At 36.2% G+C, this 20,681-nt stretch overlaps 2 protein-coding genes across 3 annotated transcripts in view; one reads left to right on the top strand and one right to left on the bottom strand.

The window, feature by feature from the left end:
• PIK3CA (phosphatidylinositol-4,5-bisphosphate 3-kinase catalytic subunit alpha) overlaps window positions 1–3,639 on the top strand; it is a 106,235-nt gene extending 102,596 nt beyond the window's left edge. Inside the window, exons 18-21 of one of the 2 annotated variants that reach the window (XM_004270521.4) lie at window positions 526–696; window positions 1,304–1,421; window positions 1,779–1,930; window positions 2,741–3,639. In XM_004270521.4, coding sequence (XP_004270569.1) covers window positions 526–696; window positions 1,304–1,421; window positions 1,779–1,930; window positions 2,741–3,011 — 712 coding nt within the window. In that variant the 3' untranslated portion in view covers window positions 3,012–3,639. Of the gene's footprint in view, window positions 1–525; window positions 697–1,303; window positions 1,422–1,778; window positions 1,931–2,740 lie in introns of those variants that run through there. The other variant, XR_004483628.2, reaches the window with a different exon arrangement.
• A 4,873-nt stretch (window positions 3,640–8,512) lies between these two features.
• On the bottom strand, window positions 8,513–17,712 carry KCNMB3 (potassium calcium-activated channel subfamily M regulatory beta subunit 3). The gene is given in 6 exon segments (XM_049709845.1): window positions 8,513–8,805; window positions 13,181–13,311; window positions 13,314–13,379; window positions 15,159–15,208; window positions 16,670–16,861; window positions 17,651–17,712. Coding segments are annotated over 6 exon segments (570 nt in total). The 3' UTR covers window positions 8,513–8,736.
• Window positions 17,713–20,681: the final 2,969 nt, after the last annotated feature.

A 20,681-nucleotide genomic window follows, 5' to 3' on the forward strand; every position in this document is an offset into this window, starting at 1 on the left:
CCCAAATAAATAAAAGCTTTTTGGTATCCTTGATAATTTTTAAGAGTTTAAAGGAGTCCTGAAACCAAAAACTTGAGAACTGCTACCCTAAGGTATTGTTTAGATGTCAGTTAAACATCTTTAAATTCACCCATTATTTTTAAAGTCATAAATGTTTATAAACTTTGAATAGCCACAATAATTTTCTTCATGCTTTTCTCATATACAATTAAATGCTTTCACAGTTGGAGGTTATAATAAATGATGGCAGATAATTTGATTTTTCTAGGAATATTTGTCATGTTGTAATAAAAGAAAAGTAAAACTAGGTTAAAGGAGTAAAGGTCATGCATGAAAAATTTGCAAATAGAATATTCCTGTATTAGCCTTGCTATTTTAGGGAGCGCCCTTCGAGTTGCTAGATGGAATGATGCTCGATTCATCAATCTCCTAATAAAACCAATTAGATCTTCACATTAAAAAAAAGATAAAATATTTGCTGTTTTAAAATCCCATCATTTAACTGCAGTCTTGTTCCTTTTTCAGAATGTTACCTTATGGTTGTCTGTCCATTGGTGACTGTGTGGGACTTATTGAGGTGGTGAGAAATTCTCACACTATTATGCAAATTCAGTGTAAAGGAGGCCTGAAAGGTGCCCTGCAGTTCAACAGCCACACACTACATCAGTGGCTCAAAGACAAGAACAAGGGAGAAATGTGAGTTTATTATTCTTTTCTTTCTATGCTAGTATAAGTTTGTATCTGATAGACAAGATTTTTAATGGTTGTGTATATTTCTTTGAGTTAGACCAGAAAAGAAAAAAAAAAACTGTATTTACATTGGAAAAAGATATGTTCAACCTTTGAAATATTTGAGGTTATTGAGTTTAAATGATCAGAATTGCTTATAATTTGGTGAAATCCTGTACATTCACCTTAAGAATCTAAAATGTGTTTTTCTTAGTGCTTATTCTTTTTTTAAAAGCTAAGGTTAAATTAATTAAAATTAAAAATTTTACTCCTAATTCATTGTTAAAATGATTAGAAAAAATTTATTTTAATGACATAAGTATTTTTTCACTATAATAAGAATTATGCTTTGGTCAGAGAATATCTAGAAATTTTCTTAAAAACCTTTGAACACTTGAGAATCCCAGAGTTCCTCAGATCTTCAAACATAATTACTTCCTCCCCCTAATGTCAGTGATTGTTTTCATTGTTTTAATACAGACTTTACTAAAAACTTTGACCATCTTTTCCCAGTTTGGACTGGATCATTCTGTATTTCCATACTAACTCAAAGGTGTTTATTTCTTCTTTGTAGATATGATGCAGCCATCGATCTATTTACACGTTCATGTGCTGGATATTGTGTTGCTACCTTCATTTTGGGAATTGGAGATCGTCACAATAGTAACATCATGGTTAAAGATGATGGACAAGTAATAGCTTCCTCTTTTAAATGTGTCAACATTCTTTTTTTTTAATATTTATTTTTTTACTTATTTATTTGGCTGCACTGGGTCTTAGTTGTGGCATGCGGGATCTTCATTGCGGCATGTGGGATCTTTTAGTTGTGGCATGCAGGATCTTTAGTTGCAGCATGAGGGATCTTTTAGTTGTGGCATGTGGGATCTAGTTCCTTGACCAGGGATCGAACCCGAGTCCCCTGCATTAGGAGCACGGAGTCTTAGCCACTGGACCACCAGGGAAGTCCCTCGACATTCTTAAATTTACTAATTCAGGACATTGTATTTCTGCATTTGTCAAACTATAACATAATTTCTTATTTTTGAAAGCTGTTTCATATAGATTTTGGACACTTTTTGGATCACAAGAAGAAAAAATTTGGTTATAAACGAGAGCGTGTGCCATTTGTTTTGACACAAGATTTCTTAATAGTGATTAGTAAAGGAGCCCAAGAATGCACAAAGACAAGAGAATTTGAGAGGTAAGTTCAAGACATCAAAAGCACAAAATAAAGAATTCTTGCTGCTCTACCAAAACAATCGATATTTTTCAAGCAATTTAAAAATAAATGTTTTATTAACATTGTAGCATAAACTGGATATTTTATTGTGTTTATTTTTATTTATTTATTGTGTAATGCTGTGAAGGAAATGGAAAGAAAAACCAGTTTAATTTATTGATTTAGTTAAGGCCTAAAAAGAAAGTGATCCTTAAACTTCATAGTACATTAAAAGTTTTTGTTCACTGCCGTTTAAAAATTGGATTCCACCTTCTCTTTATTAACAAATCATGTATAGTGCTTCAAACAACACTTTTTAGTCATACAATCTGAGGAATTCAGTCAACCATCAATACCATGTTTATTCATAATTTTTCTTAACCACCATATGGGGTATCATTAGTCTATCTTAAACCTTAAAGTACTTTTAAAAACCTTTTATAAAATTCTCTTTTATCTATAACTCAGTCCTGGCCCTAACCTAATCCCTAGAGGCTTTAGTATGGACCAGTTCATACATTTAATAAATCCTTATTAAATTGCTAATGTGCCAGGCATTCTTTTAGGAGCTGATGATAGAGAGTAAACAAAGTGCTTATGGACTCACAGAGTTCACATTCTGGTGTCAGGTAAAGGGAACAGAAAGTGTTGGTAAGAGGAGTAGGGAGAAGAATGCTGTATTTTATAGTTTTGTCCAAGAAGGCCTCTCTAACTTTGTGACATTTGAGCAGAGACCTGAAGGTATTAACACGTTTTACTCCATACTAACCAAACTGTTCTTATTACTTGTAGGTTTCAGGAGATGTGTTACAAGGCTTATCTAGCTATTCGGCAGCATGCCAATCTCTTCATAAATCTTTTCTCAATGATGCTTGGCTCTGGAATGCCAGAACTACAGTCTTTTGATGATATTGCATACATTCGAAAGACCCTAGCTTTAGATAAAACTGAGCAGGAGGCTTTGGAATATTTCATGAAACAAATGAATGATGCACATCATGGTGGCTGGACAACAAAAATGGATTGGATCTTCCACACAATTAAGCAGCATGCTTTGAACTGAAATGATTAAGAAACTGAAAGCTCAGTATCTGGATTCTATACTGCACTGTTAATAACTGTCAACAGGCAAAGACTGATTGCATAGGAATTGCACAATCCATGAACAGCATTAGAATTTACAACAGGAACAGAAATAAAATACTATATAATTTAAATAATGTAAACGCAAACAGGGTTCGATAGCACTAAAATAGTTCATTTCAAAATTAAGCTTTAGAATAATGCGCAATTTCATGTTATGCCTTAAGTCCAAAAAAGGTAAACTTTAAAGATTGTTTGTATCTTTTTTTAAAAAACAAAACAAAACAAAAAAAAACCCAAAATATATAGAAATGATGGAGAAGGAAAAAGAATGATGTTCTTTTTTTGTCTTGCAAATGTTTTATGTTTTGAAATGTGGACACAACAAAATCTATTATTGCATTAGGTCCAAGTAAACTGGAGTTTGATGTTAAATTACACTAAGATTGGAAAATAATGAAAATTTTTATTTTTCCATTGCTGTTCAATTTATAGTTTGAAGTGGATTTTTGACTCCTTGTTTGATGAAGAAAAATGCTTGGGGTGTAAGGGACTCTTGAGATTTCATCAGAGACTTTTCCTTTTTAATAAATCAAACCTTTTGATGATTTGGGGTCTTATCTGCAAAGTTTGGGAAGCAGTCACAAATGAGACCTGTTATAAGGTGGTGTTTTGGGGTTTTTTTTCTGGACAGTATTTACAAGAATCTGATTCTTATTTCCCAGGGAAATTCTGGGCTCCCACAAAGTAAATAATCATCATAGAGAAAGAACGAGCAGGAATAATTCTTGCTCCAGAATTGTACAGTATTCACCTTAGATTTTTTTTTCTCCTTTTGCAATGAATTGAATACATTTTTCATGCATGTTTTCCAGAAAATAGAAGTGAGTATTAATGTTATTAAAAAGATTATTTTTTTTATTAAAGGCTATTTATATTATAGAAACTATCATTAATATATATTCTTTATTTACATGATCTGTCCCATAGTCATGCATTGTTTTGCACCCCAAATTTTTTATTGTTTGTAGCAGCATGGTCAGCGTTTCTCTTGATCTGTGGGTGAGGCTCAGGCACTATCCCATTTATACCAATGACTAGTGTATAACTACTTAAGGAAAACAGATGAAAGTTCCTCCTCTTTCCTTTTATTTTCTTCTGTTTTCACTTGAATCCCCCATCTTCCACCCTCTTTTATAGTTGAGAATGCCTCAACCATATGAAATTAGTTACCAAAATTAACACAATTTAGACTGTCTTCCTGATTGCTTAACCCCTCTACCAAGGTATGTTCATGAATAATACTTTATAATAGGGGGAATAGAAACCATGAACTTTTTACCTTTTTAGCCTATTTATTCAGTATCTCCATAATAAAATTAGGGCCTTAAACCATTTTAAGATCATGTCCCATTTCCGAGTTGTCAGGACTCACTCTCCAACTTTATTAAATTGCATTTGAGCACAGGATACATTCTTAAACATTTTGAAAAACATTAACCCAAGATGTAGGGGCTAAGGCTAGTTATCACTCTACAATCTGATATTTTACTCAGTATTTCAAATGAATGATTAATGCCCTAGGACATAGCTTTAGCAAATGTCCAGGTGCCACACCAGAAAAAGTGCAATAATTTACTGACAGTTTTCTAGACTAGGCATATTATTGGAGTACAACTTTATGAAGACTGCACATTTTATACAGCATCACTTAAAAAATATTCATTTATGAAATCAGTTACCTATAGTAGAAGTCTTGAATAGTGAACGGGACTCTAATACAAATACTCTTAATATTTGACTATTTTAGAACCCTTAAAGGGCATAATTACTGGAGATTTAGGTACCTCACTAAAGCATGTACATAATATTGCCAGCAAGAAAAATAAATTTGGGAACTTATTTAGGGAACTTACTTCCCTAAACTGTCTTAGAATAGTTAAGAAGAATTTAAACTTTGTTTTAAGCAGGAGACCAGATAGATTCTTTTGCAGATACAGATTTCATAACATTAAAATTTCATGATTAACAATTAGTGTCTTTTAGATTTATTCAGTTAATACATACTAACATCCCAGTATTTTCTATATCAGGGATTAATTACAGGAAAACTCAGTGAAATGGTACAAATCTGAAGCTTTGATGGTGGAATCTGAAGTTTTTAACAGAGAACTGTGTTTTACTGAGTGCCAAAAAAGCTTTGAGCTTCCTTGCACAAAGTTTATACAATTTTTGCATTTTTCACATCAGTCCAGATAGTTCCCCTTCCCCTAGGACCTCTCCACCATTAAAACACAAGCCACATAACTTTTATCATTTACGTTTATTTTTAAGTTATTACAACCAAATTAATTCCGTTTGAAGAAATGTAGACAAATTCTATAAAGAATATACATTAAATGAACTAGCTAAATGCAAAGTACATTTCAAACAAATCCAAGCAGAGTTTATGTAAACAACCTTAAAAATAAGGGAAAATGGATAGGTAGTACTCAAGGCAAGGAACCAGAAATTGAATTAAATGCTACATGGGGTGACTAGGATATGTTTCAAGTCAGTGATAATATAGCTACTTCCAGGTACTTGAGTATCAGAGATCAATTCCAGTTGGTCAGTTTCTGTGGCTGACCATCCTTGTCATTGAATGTGGTATAACTGAGTATTGGCTCAACAATTTCATTTGGTCACTTGAGCAATATTTCCTTCAATGACTATTTTGGAGAAAAGAAGAAAATCAGGTTTAAAGAAAATAAAACTAATTTAAGCACATTCTAGCAAGAAATAATCAACTATTTGAAAATCATGCTTTAACTTTTTATCATTCTCAGCTATATAAAATCATTTATTTTGAAGATTTTTAGAATGCTGTTAATTTAAAATCTGTTACTCATGTTGTGGAATTTGGTTTTTTAAAAAGATGTTTCTAATTGGGTTTTTTAAAGAAGAATGGAATTTGGTCACTATTTTACGATAGAACCTAAGCTTTTTGTGGTTCTTAGTGTCCTCTGTAAAACTTAGTGTCAAAGTAATCAACTTTGAGGTTTTTCCCTTCTAATCTGCTTTATATTACAAGCCCTTTAGGAAATGGGAACCTGGTGAATATACAATGAATTGTAAAATATTTTAATGTGTAACTTTTTCAACTGTGAAACTATGACTATTGGTTTTTTGAAGAAAACAGCTGCTGATAAAGTATTTTGTGTAAAGTGTAGTTCTTATTAATCAGGAAAATAATCAATTACTTGATTAGAATGTATATACCCTCTTGGATTTTATTTTAAATGGATTGGTGATTTTCAAATAGGTAAAACACAGTCCATCTGTATTTTTTTTCCATCAAAAATCTAGTGATTTGGCATTTATTAAAAAAATTATGAGCAGCCTATTTTAAAGGCACCATGGAAATTTCACAGTACATAAACTTGGGTTTCTTAATGATTTGTAAATCCATTTAATTCATATCATGACCAGTAGCTCATGCTTGCCAACTTTTGAAGAAATTTAATTTCCAGCATTATTTTAAAATCAGCAAGTTAACTTTTTCTGAATGTTATAAGTTCCTTTTGTTTCTGTATCTGCACAAACTGCAGACCTGGGCTGGACCCACACATTCAAAATCCACCTTAAAAATTGATTTTGATGTCCAAGACATCACTAAAATACTTCAGTTTAAAGACCATATGTGGTGTTATGGATTGTGGTGCTTCTACCATTCAAAAACAACTTTCATACTTCAGATGTTTTTGAGAAGAGGGGAATGTGGAGGGAGGAGTTGCTTGAATGAATTACATCCTTCATATCCATCCTGCTCAGATCGGGCACTAAGAGATGGCTGCAAGTTGTGAGAGTATATTGTGCGTACATGAGAGAATTAACTCTTCATCAAGGATGGGATTGTGAAGGCTGAACGATATAATTTAGCACTGATAGAATCCTCAGACAATATCAATAATTCTTGGTGACAGAGAATAATACAGCTGGGCTGTTTTTTAAAATATAAAGACAAACCATTTTTATTTTTTAATTATTACATTAAAAATTGTAAATGTATCTTATGTGCCATGGCCTGGGAAGCCTTTTTTCTTTTCTCTTCAAAGTTATTTTCACTTTCTGAAAAGAATATAGTGTTTAGCTTACGATAACTATGGTCCTGATAAAATTGGATGGGTAACTCTACCTCAGAAGGTTAATAAGGAAAAAAAATAGATGAGTCAATAATTCAGTACTTCCGGCTCTGATACGACAGAAATTTGCAGGGCACTGTATTTTAGATTTATAAAGTCAGAGTTGGCATGCCTTGTTTTTAATGGCATTGGAGACATTAAGAAAAAATTTGTGTTAAAATTTAATCTTTGCTCCAACCATTAGGAAAAGGCAGTAGTGCCAGGAGGTTCATGGTACTGGCTTCTTGAATTCGGCATTTGAAATTAGTTTTGTTTTCTTTATTATTAGTGAAATTGGTGTGTGTATATTTGCAGACATTTCTATTTGTATACACAGTGCTTGCTAGCCCTAGTCAAGAGGCATCCTTTATAAAAGGTGTAAACATCAAGGTTCTAAAATTCAGAAGAGTTTAAAATTGATAAGGAGTTTCCCAAGTTGGGATGTTAGTTTTTAAACAAGCTTATTTCCTTCAAGTACTCCACTTGAGTAAGGTTTTGCACTTTTTATCAATGCAGCGCCATTCCTTTTGCTTGGTTTTAGATATGTTCATATTTCAGCCATGCTAGGTAGCATAAAGTGATAGTTACGAGCCATAAGAAAATCTTAACGACTTAATTTTTACACAACTACATTTAAGAGTTTTAGCAGGGAAGAAAAAAGTAAAATCAGTCCACTGTACATATTAGTGTAGTTTGGTAGCTGATTTTCACTACCAACAGTAGACTCCAGTCCTCATGTTGGTAAGTATGGGGAGGGTAATGCATTTTGTAAGCATTAAATTAAGTTTATGAATCTATCTAAAACGTTATTTAATCTCTCACTACAATAATTTTGTGGTTATGCTAAGAGCCATGTATACTTTTAGGTGATTCTTTATTTTGTTAATCCTAGGATAGCAAGGAGGCAGAAAACCTTCACAGTTTTATTATTTTCTCAGAATATCTTTAATAAGGCTAAACTCCTTAATTCTAGTATAAATTTCCAAATGTGGTCACTATCCACTGATTTCATAAGAAAAATCCTCTTATCAGATTTATGTTCCTAAGAGTACTGGACAGCTTGGCCTTCATCTGATTTGTAGAAATGTTTTTGGCTATGGAACCAAAGTTTCTAATGCAGTTAATGGTTTCAATGTGACTCAGTCCTCAGACTTTATTGGATTGAATAAAATCTAAAGGAATGTATGCTTTTAGAACGTAACATCTTGGGAATGTGGCACTACCAAAATTAGAGTACTGATACATCAACTGTTGACTTTGGAAGCTTCAAAAAGGAGTTCCCATCACCCTCTTTAGCCCGATTTATTGTAGCAATCTATTTCACTATATTTTGTCATTCAATGAGTTGGAGTCCTGTGGTATACTGCATTAGTTAGGAGGAAAATGTTTTTAAATGTTCTTTTAATGATGGCCCAAAAAGTATTTGACACAGCAAGTGCATGTGTTATTGTACTGAGAATATAGAATAATACAGTGTCACTAAATTTAAGACCTCTCCCCAGTCTTGCTGTTCCTGGCAAGAAGTTTGGCCTGTGACTGCACTTACTGTTTATGCTCATCAGAAACTGTCAATGTCTGCTTTACTTTAACTTTGCAGTCTGTAACGTCACGCTGTTTATTAAAAAAAAATATTACTTTGACTTGTGTCCAAACATCCTTAGTGTACTATATGTTAAACAAAAAACTGTGATAATTATATTTTGCCATTTCTTTTTAATACTTAACAGCACACCAGTGTTGCTAATAATCAAAATTTAGCTGAATTTGAGTTCTTGTCAATAATGACTAAGTATAGTTGATAAAAACCTGAAACTATTATGCCTTAAAAGCCAATTTTTCTGTCCCAGTAAAGTGATGAATATTAGAGAAATACCTGTTTAAATATTAACTTCCTTTACGCATGAAGAATTATGTGCTTGTATTTTAAGCAGAAATATATGTGTACACATACATGTATGAATGTGTTTGTATGTGTGGACAGACTTTTTCCCAAGTCAGTTGATGACTAGAACCTAAAAGTGAAGTTCAGCTAGAAGCAAACTGGTTTTGCATTCAGCTATCATAAACCTTGCAAAAGGTAAGTCTGGGCTTTTCTTGGACCAGTAATTCACATGGGCATTGATATTTAGTACTTCTAAGCAATTCACAGCAAATAATTGCTAAAATTTTGTTTATTTTCCAAATGGTTAGAGTGACTTTGAGTTAACATTGTTGTAAACTGACTTTGTTCTTCAAGCATAATGTCTCTCTTTCCTGAGATGGACCAAGTAGCCACTAAATAAATGGAAAATTGTAGTATTTGAAACACTTTAGGTTTCACACTTTCATGCACTTCAGGTTTCAGACTGTTTTGAATTTGTTAGAAGAAAAATCCAAAGAACTGCATATTGTTAGATGGGTGTCAAACTTACTAAGAAATGGAATAGATATGTGCCCTTAATTTAAGAAATCTAGAGAATCTCAATTTGCAGAATGATTTAAAGTGTGTATGCATACATATATTTTATTATGGGGAAGTCTTTGGCATACAAAATAATTTATTACGACCTTTTAAACATCATGTTCTGGACCTTAAATGCATATGATATTTAGCCAAGAGAAGGTGGGGAGGAATCCTTTCCTGCAGCTCCCTACCCCAGCCCCTATACCCAGCTGTCCAACAAAAGGTACCAAGACCGCTTGAATTTATTTTTAATAAGAATTGTGTATACTTAAGGTTTACAATATGATGATTTGATATACATAGTGAAATGATTGCTACAGTCAAGCCAATTAACGTATCATCTCCTCACATAGTTACCTTTTGTGTGTGTGCGTGATGAGAGCACCTAAACTCTATTCTCTTAGCAAATTTCCAGTATTCAATACAGTATTATTAACTATAGTCATCATGCTGTACATTAGATCTCGAGATTTATTCATCTTATAACAAAGTTTGTACCCTTTAACCAACATCTCCCAATTTCCCCCACCTCCCCACCCCTGGTAACCAGCATTCTGCTCTCTGCTTTCTATGTATTTGACTTTTTTAGATTCTACATATAAGTGAAATGCAGTTTTTTCTTTTCTGTGTCTGAATTATTTTACTTAGCACAATGCCCTCCAGGTTCATCCATGTTGTTGCAAATGGCAGGATCTCCTTTTTTTTAAGGCTGAAAAATATTCCATTGCATGTATTTATACACACACACACACACACACATATACATATATATATATATCACAATTTATTCATCTGTTGATGGACACTTAGGTTGTTTCCATATCTTGGCTCTTGTGAATAGAGCTGCAGTGAACATGGGAATGCAGATATTTCTTGGAGATCCTGATTTCATTTCCTTTGGGTATATACCCAGAAGAGGGATAAGGCTGACTGAAAACTGAAACTTAGCAAAAGTTTTGTTATCTACTAACAAACATTTTTGAGCACCTCTGCTACGTACCAGAAACTAAGCTAGGTGTTTTACATACTCTTCCTTGTTTCTTCTCTAAAAATAACCTCATGAAAGAAGAGATCATCCCCATTTTATAGATAAGAGTGGCTCAAACAGTTCAGCTGAATTGCCCAAGGATACATATCTGAAAAGTTGTAATTATGGCCTACAAATTCAAAAAAATTGTACTCTGAGATACATGTTCTCGCCACTATTCCACACTAGAAAGAGGAGAAAACACCAAAATTGTTCACTGCTGGTGAAGTCAATAGTGCTCTATTATTCATTTTATTTAATAATGTGTGACTTGCACTTATTTGCTAAAAAGAATTAAATTGGCTTAGAGTCAAAGTTTCTGTTTTGATTACATCTACGTATAAAAGTTGTTTCAAAAGTCATTCTTTCTATTGTCCATGATGTACAACATTTTTAGTAAAATTGTAAAGATACTTTGAGGAACACTGGTTTCAAAACGAACTCTGTTTTCAACTCATATTCACCTTAACCTGGAAAGCACTTGTTCGGAGAGTCTTGTGACAGTATTTAATAACCATGGTTGATTCATTAATTAAAGTATGGACAATTGTTGACTATCCATGTGGGACTTTTCTATGATGCGGATTACCTGAGATGAATGTTAAATTCCATCCAGTACAGCTTCTCCGTACTTCATAACACATTTCTAGTCTATCTCTCACTCCCTCCAGAATGTACACAAAGAACAAAATGCGCTTACGGAAAGCATAATTAGAAAAACTTGTCACTCAAAGAAAAATCACATGGTACACGGCAAGGTTAAGTACAAATAAGGCTAAGCTTAGTGAACTTCCTAGGCAGCGGCTTTCCTCCTTTCTCATGGATGGTGAGGTAAAACAGTAGGTCCACATTTTCTGAAATTATCAGATTATTATCTTCTATAGTGAATGAACTGCTCTTCACTAAGACTTGAGAAATGTTTTAATGTGAACTATGTTGCATAGAACTAGACTGGCTGTTCAGTGCTCAATAGCTTAGAAACCCTCCTCATTTATTTCCACAATGACAGGTTCTAGCTAGAGCTGATATTAGATGAAGCACAATGACTGTGAGCTCATTTTGCCCTGTGGAAACAAAAAATGCTTCCCGGCTGATGTGGAGAGATTTGGAGTAAAAAAAAGATGGTGAATTTATATGTATTTATAGAATAAATAAATACCTAATGAGACTTTTTAATGAGATTTTTCTTTCCCACATGAAATGTCATACCTTGCTTCTACGCAGTTAGTTTGCAAGCAGGCATAATTAGGTCCTCAAGTGCAGAAATTGCAGGTATCTGAAGGCCCGGACTTTGGCCACCATCTTAAGATTTCTCTGCTCCTTCCTTTGCTCCTCCCAACAGTCCACAGTTTAAATTGATGCTGTGCCATGTAAGGAACTTTGCACTTACCTCGTCTCTGAGTGCAGTGCTATATTTTTCACATAAGAGGGACAGGTATTGTGTTAATCTCACCATGCCAACTATCAGGGCACCATCTATCAGTCATGAAGGCCAAAATAAACAGTGGAAGATAACCATTTGGTCATATTTTTTATGAGAATGACATCTTCGGATCGGCTGTCTGGAGTGTGGAAGCATGAAAAGGGGGTCCCATTTTGTGATCAAAGAATTCCTTTATGTTCAGAGCACTGTCGAGCAAATCATTTCTATCCCAGTAGCACTTAGGTGTATAGAAGCACTAGGAATATGGAGGAGGAAGAAAGGTGAGGGCACTGTCTCTGAAAACAAGCACTTAAACAAAAGCTTTAATTCTGAAATCGCTTCAGACTGAAGCTATGAGGAGTTTTAATCTCAGAAGGTGATGAAACCTATTACATAGCTCATGGGGAAGGGTTGCCAGGAGGGCAAATAGTGAAATGGCCATTTCTGAGCACTAAACAGGATGTGGGAATAAAGACATTGAGGTTTATCGCCATATCCACCAAGCACTCACGACACTGTGCCAAGGGCCACAAAACTGTATGAGACCTTAAAGATTACTGCATCCAAAATAGAAAACCAAACTCATCAGATTGAAATTAGTGCTTAAGTAAACACAACAAAGTGTAAAATGTCAACTAATCTAATATAGCTCAACTTTTATAGTTATGTGAAAATGTACCCTTTAAATCATATGAACCTGTTCAGTATCCTTTAAAGGATAATCTTTAAATTTCTTTGATAAGAAAAATTACTTGTTTGATTTAAGGTGGACTGTAAGTACATTTTAACGTTTTCGATATGATGGGAAATGGGACCTCCAAAAATAAGACTGCCAAAAATAAGAATGATGAATAATTCTGTTCATTGGCCCAGTCTTTAAATTCCAGACACCAATATGACCTCTCTTTTCTATATACCCCATTTTCCTCCAAGAATGCTTTTAGCTTCATTTATCCTGATTGGGTCATTGTCACAATGTTCACTGGAAGAAAACAGATTTATCTGGAGATGGCTGCTGCACCTTGCTAGGGACAGTCTGCCATGGAAAAGTTGCTGTAATTAGAACTGTTTCATTACATGAACTTTACACTACCTTGGAATTTATCTGGACAGCCTCTTCATTATAATGTAGGAGCACTTTCTGACCTGAATGGGTGAGCTTCACAAACACCTGCAGACACGGGTACTTGCCCTGACATTGGCAGTCCACACCACAGGTGAAAGACAGTCCATCCAGTCGTCCAAGATGTGCGTGTGGATGATAGTGCAGTTAGATTCTTCTCTCTTGAGTGCTTCAATTTGGAAAAAAATAAATGATTTTCACCCCTAGAAAATTTAGTCCTATATTTCTAATGTGGTAACCCAAGGCATCTATTTCAGAGCAATGTAGGATGATTACAGAAGGCATCTAATGATTTGGGAGCATGGAGAAGCTTGCAATGGGACAAACAGCAGCAAAGTGCCAAGTTCCATCTCAATTATGACCCTCCTTGCATGTTTCTCACTATAGATCAATGGTTTTCAAACTTCAGAATCACCTGAGTGGGTTTCATAGAATGAAGAATTTGTTAAAACGTGGGTTCTATGACTTCACTCCCAGGGATTCGGGTTCAGTTGATCCAAGTTGAGGCCCATGAATCTGTATATTTAATAGTATTTAAGTTGCAGGTATTTGGAGAACCACACTTTGTGCAATATTATCCTAAATACCGTAACCACAAAGATTCACACTCAGAAATCTTCTCTCTCCTGCCTCATCATCTCAAGATGCACCCACTAGCTTGTCCTGGTGAAAATGTGCCTTTGGAAGAAGTCCAACCACACGGCTCTTAGACAACATAGCCTCCGAAAGTTGTGGTAACAAGGTACAATTCCACTCTACTTCCAAAGAGGCAAATGCAAATCATATGAGGAATCTCTCATTAGAAAACTTGCCATGTTTTTACTATTAGTAATTTCCTTAAGGTCAAAAACTATATCCTATTCGTCTTTACGTTCCTCAAAGCATAAAGCACAATGCCTCTCACACAGTATAAGCTCAATACGTGTTGTACTGAATTAAATTTTAAACATTCCTTGAGAATTTACACATGGACTGCATATACAGAATGTCACAGGTGCAATGAGACGGGGCAGACAAAATTCCTGCCCATGAAGACTTCGCGGTGGTGTTGAAGAGAAAGGACACTTGTGTATAAAATAATTAGAGAACAGGTCCAAGATAAAGTAAACGAGAGTGAGAGGAAAGGCTCCGATTGAATGCACAGGTCCACCTCCTCATGTATCCTCACACTCACATCTAGGTGAGTCTTTGTGTTTATTTCCCTGCGCCTTAAACACAAGAAGTTAGATTAGCAAATTCTAAAGCCAGAATGTTTGAAAAGCATTGTTTAGCTAGGTTCAGACTGCACTCTCATTAAGATCTTGGACTGTATGTAATCATTTTTCTTTATTAACATAACAAACTGAGACACACTGCATTTTAATGTGATCTCAAGGCCCAGGGCATAAAAAAAAAATCACTAGATATGGCCTTAGAGGAATAAAATACTGGGCAAGTGAAAATGCAAAAATGGAAAATAAGGTTCCTTCACAGGTTTAGCACTGGCCTGATTTTCACAAAATTAATTTCTCTACTTATTTAGACCAGGCATCTTAAAGTATTTAGAGTTGTCTGCCTTTCTGTGTTAGAACTTAAAACTCTCTAAATCCTAACCAAGTGCCAAACAGAGTTTGATTTGAACCTTCCTTGAAGATTTCAGGAAGCTCCAATATAGAGAGTGGGATATTCTTTCCTATGTACAAGGGCCAGGCCAGAGGCTTTCAGGTAGAACCAGGAACGTATTTAAGGCTGAAACATTCAGCATGTTCTTTCAATAGTATTGTGTGTCTATTTGTCAACAAATAGACAAATTCCATCGTTTGATTGAGAAATGAGCGTATAAGGGAGTGGGGATAGGTATGAGCTACCCAAGCCTCTCAACTGTTATGAAGCAAAACCTTCATCTTTTATGAAGCAAAACTATTCTCTGGTGGCACAAGATCACAAGGCAAGAGAGATGAGAACTCACCACTCTTAAACATTCCCTTAATTACTTCCAGCAAACTATTTCCAGAAATGCTTAGAAAAGTAAGTTTTAAATATGAGTAACAGTTTGGTACTAGCTTACAGAAGGTAACTTCAAACCATCTCCCAAATATATCACATTTAAAAAAAATAATCTGACCTGCACACACATGCACACACTCACACATTTATTGAACTTATGTAGATGTATGTAATGCAGATATAGATATATAGATGGAAAATGGAGTAACAGGAAAAGGAAGGTAGAAAGCTAGAATGAAGGCAAGAGTAAGGTACAAACATGTAGCCTCCAGACCATAAGATCCCCTATAGTTATAAAAGCTGGGCCACAAATTTGGCTCTGAGCTTCCTAGCAGCCAAAGCAATGAAGGAAACACAACCAGATAAAAGATTCCTGGTGTCCACTGAATAAAAGCAAACTGGTTGATCAGGAGCAGAACAGATTCTCCTGCTGCTAATATCAGAGAGACAATTCCCCTGGAATCCTTCCAATGGTGGCACTGTGTGCTATAGTGGAGGATAACCTCCATATTATTGCCCTAACAATGGTAACTCAGGAATGGTGGGAGATGAATCTGATATCAGAATAACAAAAGCAGGCCATACAGTTCCTTTCCTATGACCTTTTTCTTCACTGAACTCCTAGGCCTCCCTCTTCCTCTACCCCCTGGGCCTTCTGTTGCTCTTCGGCTAGCCAAAGGGGAGGTATACCTTGCTTACCCCCTACCCAGTGCCACCCTCCTCCAAAGTACCCCATGTTGTGTGAGCCTGTCCCCAAAATTAAACAGCTCCTCTACAACCCTAATCAACACTCCCATCCTCCTCACTGCAGCAAACTTCAGTTAAGTATCAGGAGGCAAAGAGTCTTATATCAGAATGAATAGGCAGATTCTTTACTGGCTATATGACCTTGGGTATTCTACTTGGCCTTTCTGAGCCTCAGCTTTCTCATTCATAAAATGAAAGTTAAGTAATAAAATAATACTTCCATCATGGACTTGCTATAGGTTTAAATAGGATAAAATATATATTTGACATATATATTTAATAAATGGTAAATTATTACATGTATTTACTAAGGAAACTACTTAAAAGGAAGAAAACTAATATTTATTGAGCAAATACCATGTGCCAGGTAGCTATTAGCAAACTCAAAAAACTCAGACTCAAAAAACTTTTGTTATGCTCATGCAAAAGCTCATGCTCATCCCCTTCCCTGGGATATCTACATGTTAAAGAAAGACTTTACTACCTACAGAAATATCTAATATGTGGACCATTGTTGAAAGAATTTTGAGATTGGAGGAGGGGAGCGGCAAAGGAGTATCTTCCACTTTCTTACCACCTCTTCCTCCACACCCAGTTGCCTCCCAGCACTGAGAGAGGAACAGGGATTCTGGAGAAACCAAAGCCAGCCTCCCCTCCCCTCCTCTACCACTGTGCTTGCACCTGATTTGAACTGGAAATTCTAGGTCTCCTCTCTCTGTTTCTTACCTGAGCATGAAGGGCTTTAGGATGGTTATTCCAAGCAAGAAGAACATTAGGACAGAGAAGCCTATCATTGCAAACCCTAGCAGCATGGCTCAGTCCTCTGCAGCACTGGATGGCAGCTTCCTGTGCACATCTGGCGGTTCTCCGTCATTGTAGTCTATGTTTCTCTTCCTCCTCAAGGTAGAAAAGGCTGTCCTTTGTGGGAAGAGGGAAGGAGATATTTCAGTAAGCTCATAAAGAACTGGGAACAGTGGTGATTATTCTGTGGAATATAGAAATATTGAATCACTATGTTGTACACCTACCTGGAACTAGCATAGGGTTGTAGGTCAATTATACTTCAATTTTAAAAATTAAACAAATAAACTATTTGTTTTTAAAAGCCTCAGTTTAAATTCTAACATTTCTAGAAGAAAACGTAAAACAAATCCTTTATGATCTTGGTGTAGGCAAATATTTCTTAGATACAACACACAAGCACAATCTGAAAGAAAACAAACTGGTAAATTGGACTTCATCAAAATTTTAAATTTCTGCTCTTCAAAAGACACTGTTAAAAGAATGAAAATCAAGCCCAGACTGGAAGAAAATACTGGGAAATCATTTATCTGATAAAGGACTTGAATCCAGAACACATAAAGAACTCTCAAACTCAGTAATGCCACACAATCCAGTTAACGATTTCAACAGCCACTTCAAAGAAGTTATATAAAGAGCAAATAGCACATAAAAAGATGCTCATTAGTAACTTGTACATTAAAACCACACGGAGATACCATCTCACCCCCACTAGAATGGGTTTAACCAGAAAGACAGACAATACCAAGTGTTAGAGATGATGTGAAGGAACTGGAACTCTCCTACACTACTGATGGGCATATGAAACAGTATAACCACCTTGGAAAACAGTTGGTATTTCCTAAAAAAGTTAAAGATATATGGGACCATATGACCCAGGTGTTCCATTCCTACGTATTTATTTACCAAGCAAACTGAAAGCGTATGATCATACAAAGACTTGTACACCGACGTTCATGGCACCCCATTTGTAAGGAGCCCAAAACTGAAAACAACCCAAATTTTTATCAACAAGTATAAACTCTTACATTCACAAAATGGAATAATACTCAGCAAGAGAACTGATAAACACAGTACTCATGATGAACCTCAAAATAATTACGCTGAGTGAAAAAAGCCAAACAAAAGAGGACACGCTGTATGATTCCATTCCTACAAAATTCTAGAAAATGCAAACTTATCTTTAGTGACAGAAAGCAGATTAGCAGTTACCTGGGGGTTGGAGGAAGATGCAAAAGGACACAGGGAAACTTCCATGGTAGTAGGTGATGGATATGTTTTTTATCTTGATTGTGTGATGGCTTCACTGGTACACACACATGTCAAAACTTACCAAATGGCACACTTTAAATATGTGCCATTTGTCATATTTCAGTCATAAAGCGTTTTTTGACAAATGTTAAAAAAAAAAAGTGGGAACATTTACCAACCCATGGGGGATGGAGGGATTATACCATTTGCCGCCCACCTGAGGGTTGTAAGCAGGCTTCATGCAACACAATGAGATCTTATATTCAGAGCATGGTTAAAAGTCCATCTAAACAAGCTCAAATGATGTGTTATAAAATTTTTTTTCATGTAACAAAACTAAGGAATGTTGCCTGGGTTAAGTCTTTAGAGATCTGTTTAATCAATGACGAGGAAAGAATTACCTATAAGTAGCTTTCATTCATTTTATGTAAATAGTGTTATAAACTTACTTATCTTCCAGGGAAATTGCATATTTCCCCTGAAAATGTTTTTTACATTCTTTTATGAATTCCATATGGAAAGAATGACTCCGCAAGCTCACATTTGGAATTAATAGCATCCTGAAGTAGGATCTGACTTGTTCTTTCATATCCAGCTGTTGAGAAGGCAGCACATCCACCACATGGCTTTCTGGCCCAGGGCCCAGTCCGTTCAGAACAGTGAGGGCCTCGCTGCAGGCGTCTCCCTCGCCCACCTCTCCTCTGTCCTCATACAGCTCCACACAAGTGGCCCTACGCCTCTTCTCTCCCTCTCTCTGTTCTGCTCTAGCAAAGGAGGTGATAAATTCTTTCACAAGGGGGCATCCAGGGATCAAAGTCCAAAACAAAGGTTGCCAACTGGTGACCCATGGATAGTATCCAGCCCACAGATGTGTTCTGTTTGGCCTTTTCTGTGTGTGTGGTTTTTTTTTTTTAATGTGGAATTCGTTGCTAACACTTTAAAAATCATGAAATTTCTCACAAAGATGCTGATTTCTACTTTTTTTTAAATAAATTTATTTATTTATTTTTGGCTGCATTGGGTCTTCATTGCTGCACGCAGTCTAGTTGCGGCGAGCGGGGCTACTGTTTGTTGCGGTGAGCGGGCTTCTCATTGCGGTGGCTTCTCTTGATGCAGAGCATGGGTTCTAAGCGCGTGGGCTCAGTAGTTGTGGCTCACGGGCTCTAGAGCGCAGGCTCCGTAGTTGTGGCGCACGGGCTTAGTTGCTCTGCAGCATGTGGGATCTTCCCGGACCAGGGCTTGAACCCGTGTCCCCTGCATTGGCAGGTAGATTCTTAACCACTGCGCCACCAGGGAAGCCCTGATTTCTACTTTTGAAAAAACATCACAAGGTCCACATTCCTGCCTATGAACAGCTGGCCAAGTCGAGTAGAGGCTGCCCCTGTGGACAGGGGTGTCTTCTCCAATCTGCAACAGTCCCACAACTTCCTGTGGTCACTGTCACTGATTTGCTATTCCCTGTTCAGCAGGCATTTGTGTCCTGGAGGTACTTCTATTTTAAGAAGCCTAACGAAATCTTAAGCCAAACAAATGCAGGGTAAAAATTCAGGGTCCATCAAGCTGTGTAAAAAGCTTACCAAATTCTGAAGGTGAGCAAAAACCCTGTCAAGGGAATCATTTTCCTCCAAAAGCATATTTTATAGTTTATCCTCCATCCTTCCCCCTTTCTCTCCCCAATTCCCTTTCTCCCTAGCAGTATCTTCGAGTCCAAAGAGAGCGAAGGCAATGTCGGGCGATCCAGGGTATTCCAGGAGCCTGGTCTGGGAAGCACTGCTCTCAGGAGATGGTAACAGTGTCGTTAAACTACTCTGGGAATCAAGGACCTGGTTTGGGGATTTTTAGTCTCCTTTGATATTTTACCTTCTATCATCCCACCCTCAGAGAATGGGAAGGCAAATAAAAAATGTAACGAAAGTTAAGCCAGTATATTTTATAGTTTCTCAACAAATATGATAGCTTGATTAAGAGTTTTAGCCCTAAAGGAAGGTTTGGATATTTTGTAGGTTCCCAATACCCAACACCCAGCATTTCCCTCGTGTTCTGAAACTGGGCTTTTAGTTGCTTTGCACTGTAAAGTATCCGGAGGTTTATCATCAGATATCCATCAAATCCATGCACCAAGAGGGTGATTATGAGGCCTCTTTGCAATTTCTGACATATTGATTTAACATACCCAGTTATAACTGTATGATTTAACATACCCAGTTATAACTGACATAACTTAATTCTGATCTCATTTAGGAATAAGACAGACCTCGTAGTATAATAGACTATGTTTTATCTTTCTAATATTTCTGTCCACTTTGTTTCAAGGCTTCATGAAAAGTTGACAACCTCAGAGACCTCTTGTGAAGAAGTTATTTCATGTTTGGAGGGAAAGATAATACAAAAGAATTGCTAAAAATGAATACACAGCTATATATTTTTAAAATTTATTTTTATTTTATTTTTGGCTGTGTTGGGTCTTCGTTGCTGCGTGTGGGCTTTCTCTAATTGCAGGGAGGGGGGGCTACTCTTCATTGCGGTGTGCAGGCTTCTCATTGCTGCAGAGCACAGGCTCTAGGCGCACAGACTTCAGTAGTTGTAGTGCGCAGGCTCAGTAGTTGTGGCTGGCGGGCTCTAGAGCACAGGCTCAGTAGTTGTGGCGCACGGGCTTAGCTGCTCCGCAGCATGTGGGATCTTCCCA

This window comes from Orcinus orca, chromosome 5 (genome assembly GCF_937001465.1).
Source record: "Orcinus orca chromosome 5, mOrcOrc1.1, whole genome shotgun sequence".
NCBI lineage: Eukaryota > Metazoa > Chordata > Mammalia > Artiodactyla > Delphinidae > Orcinus > Orcinus orca.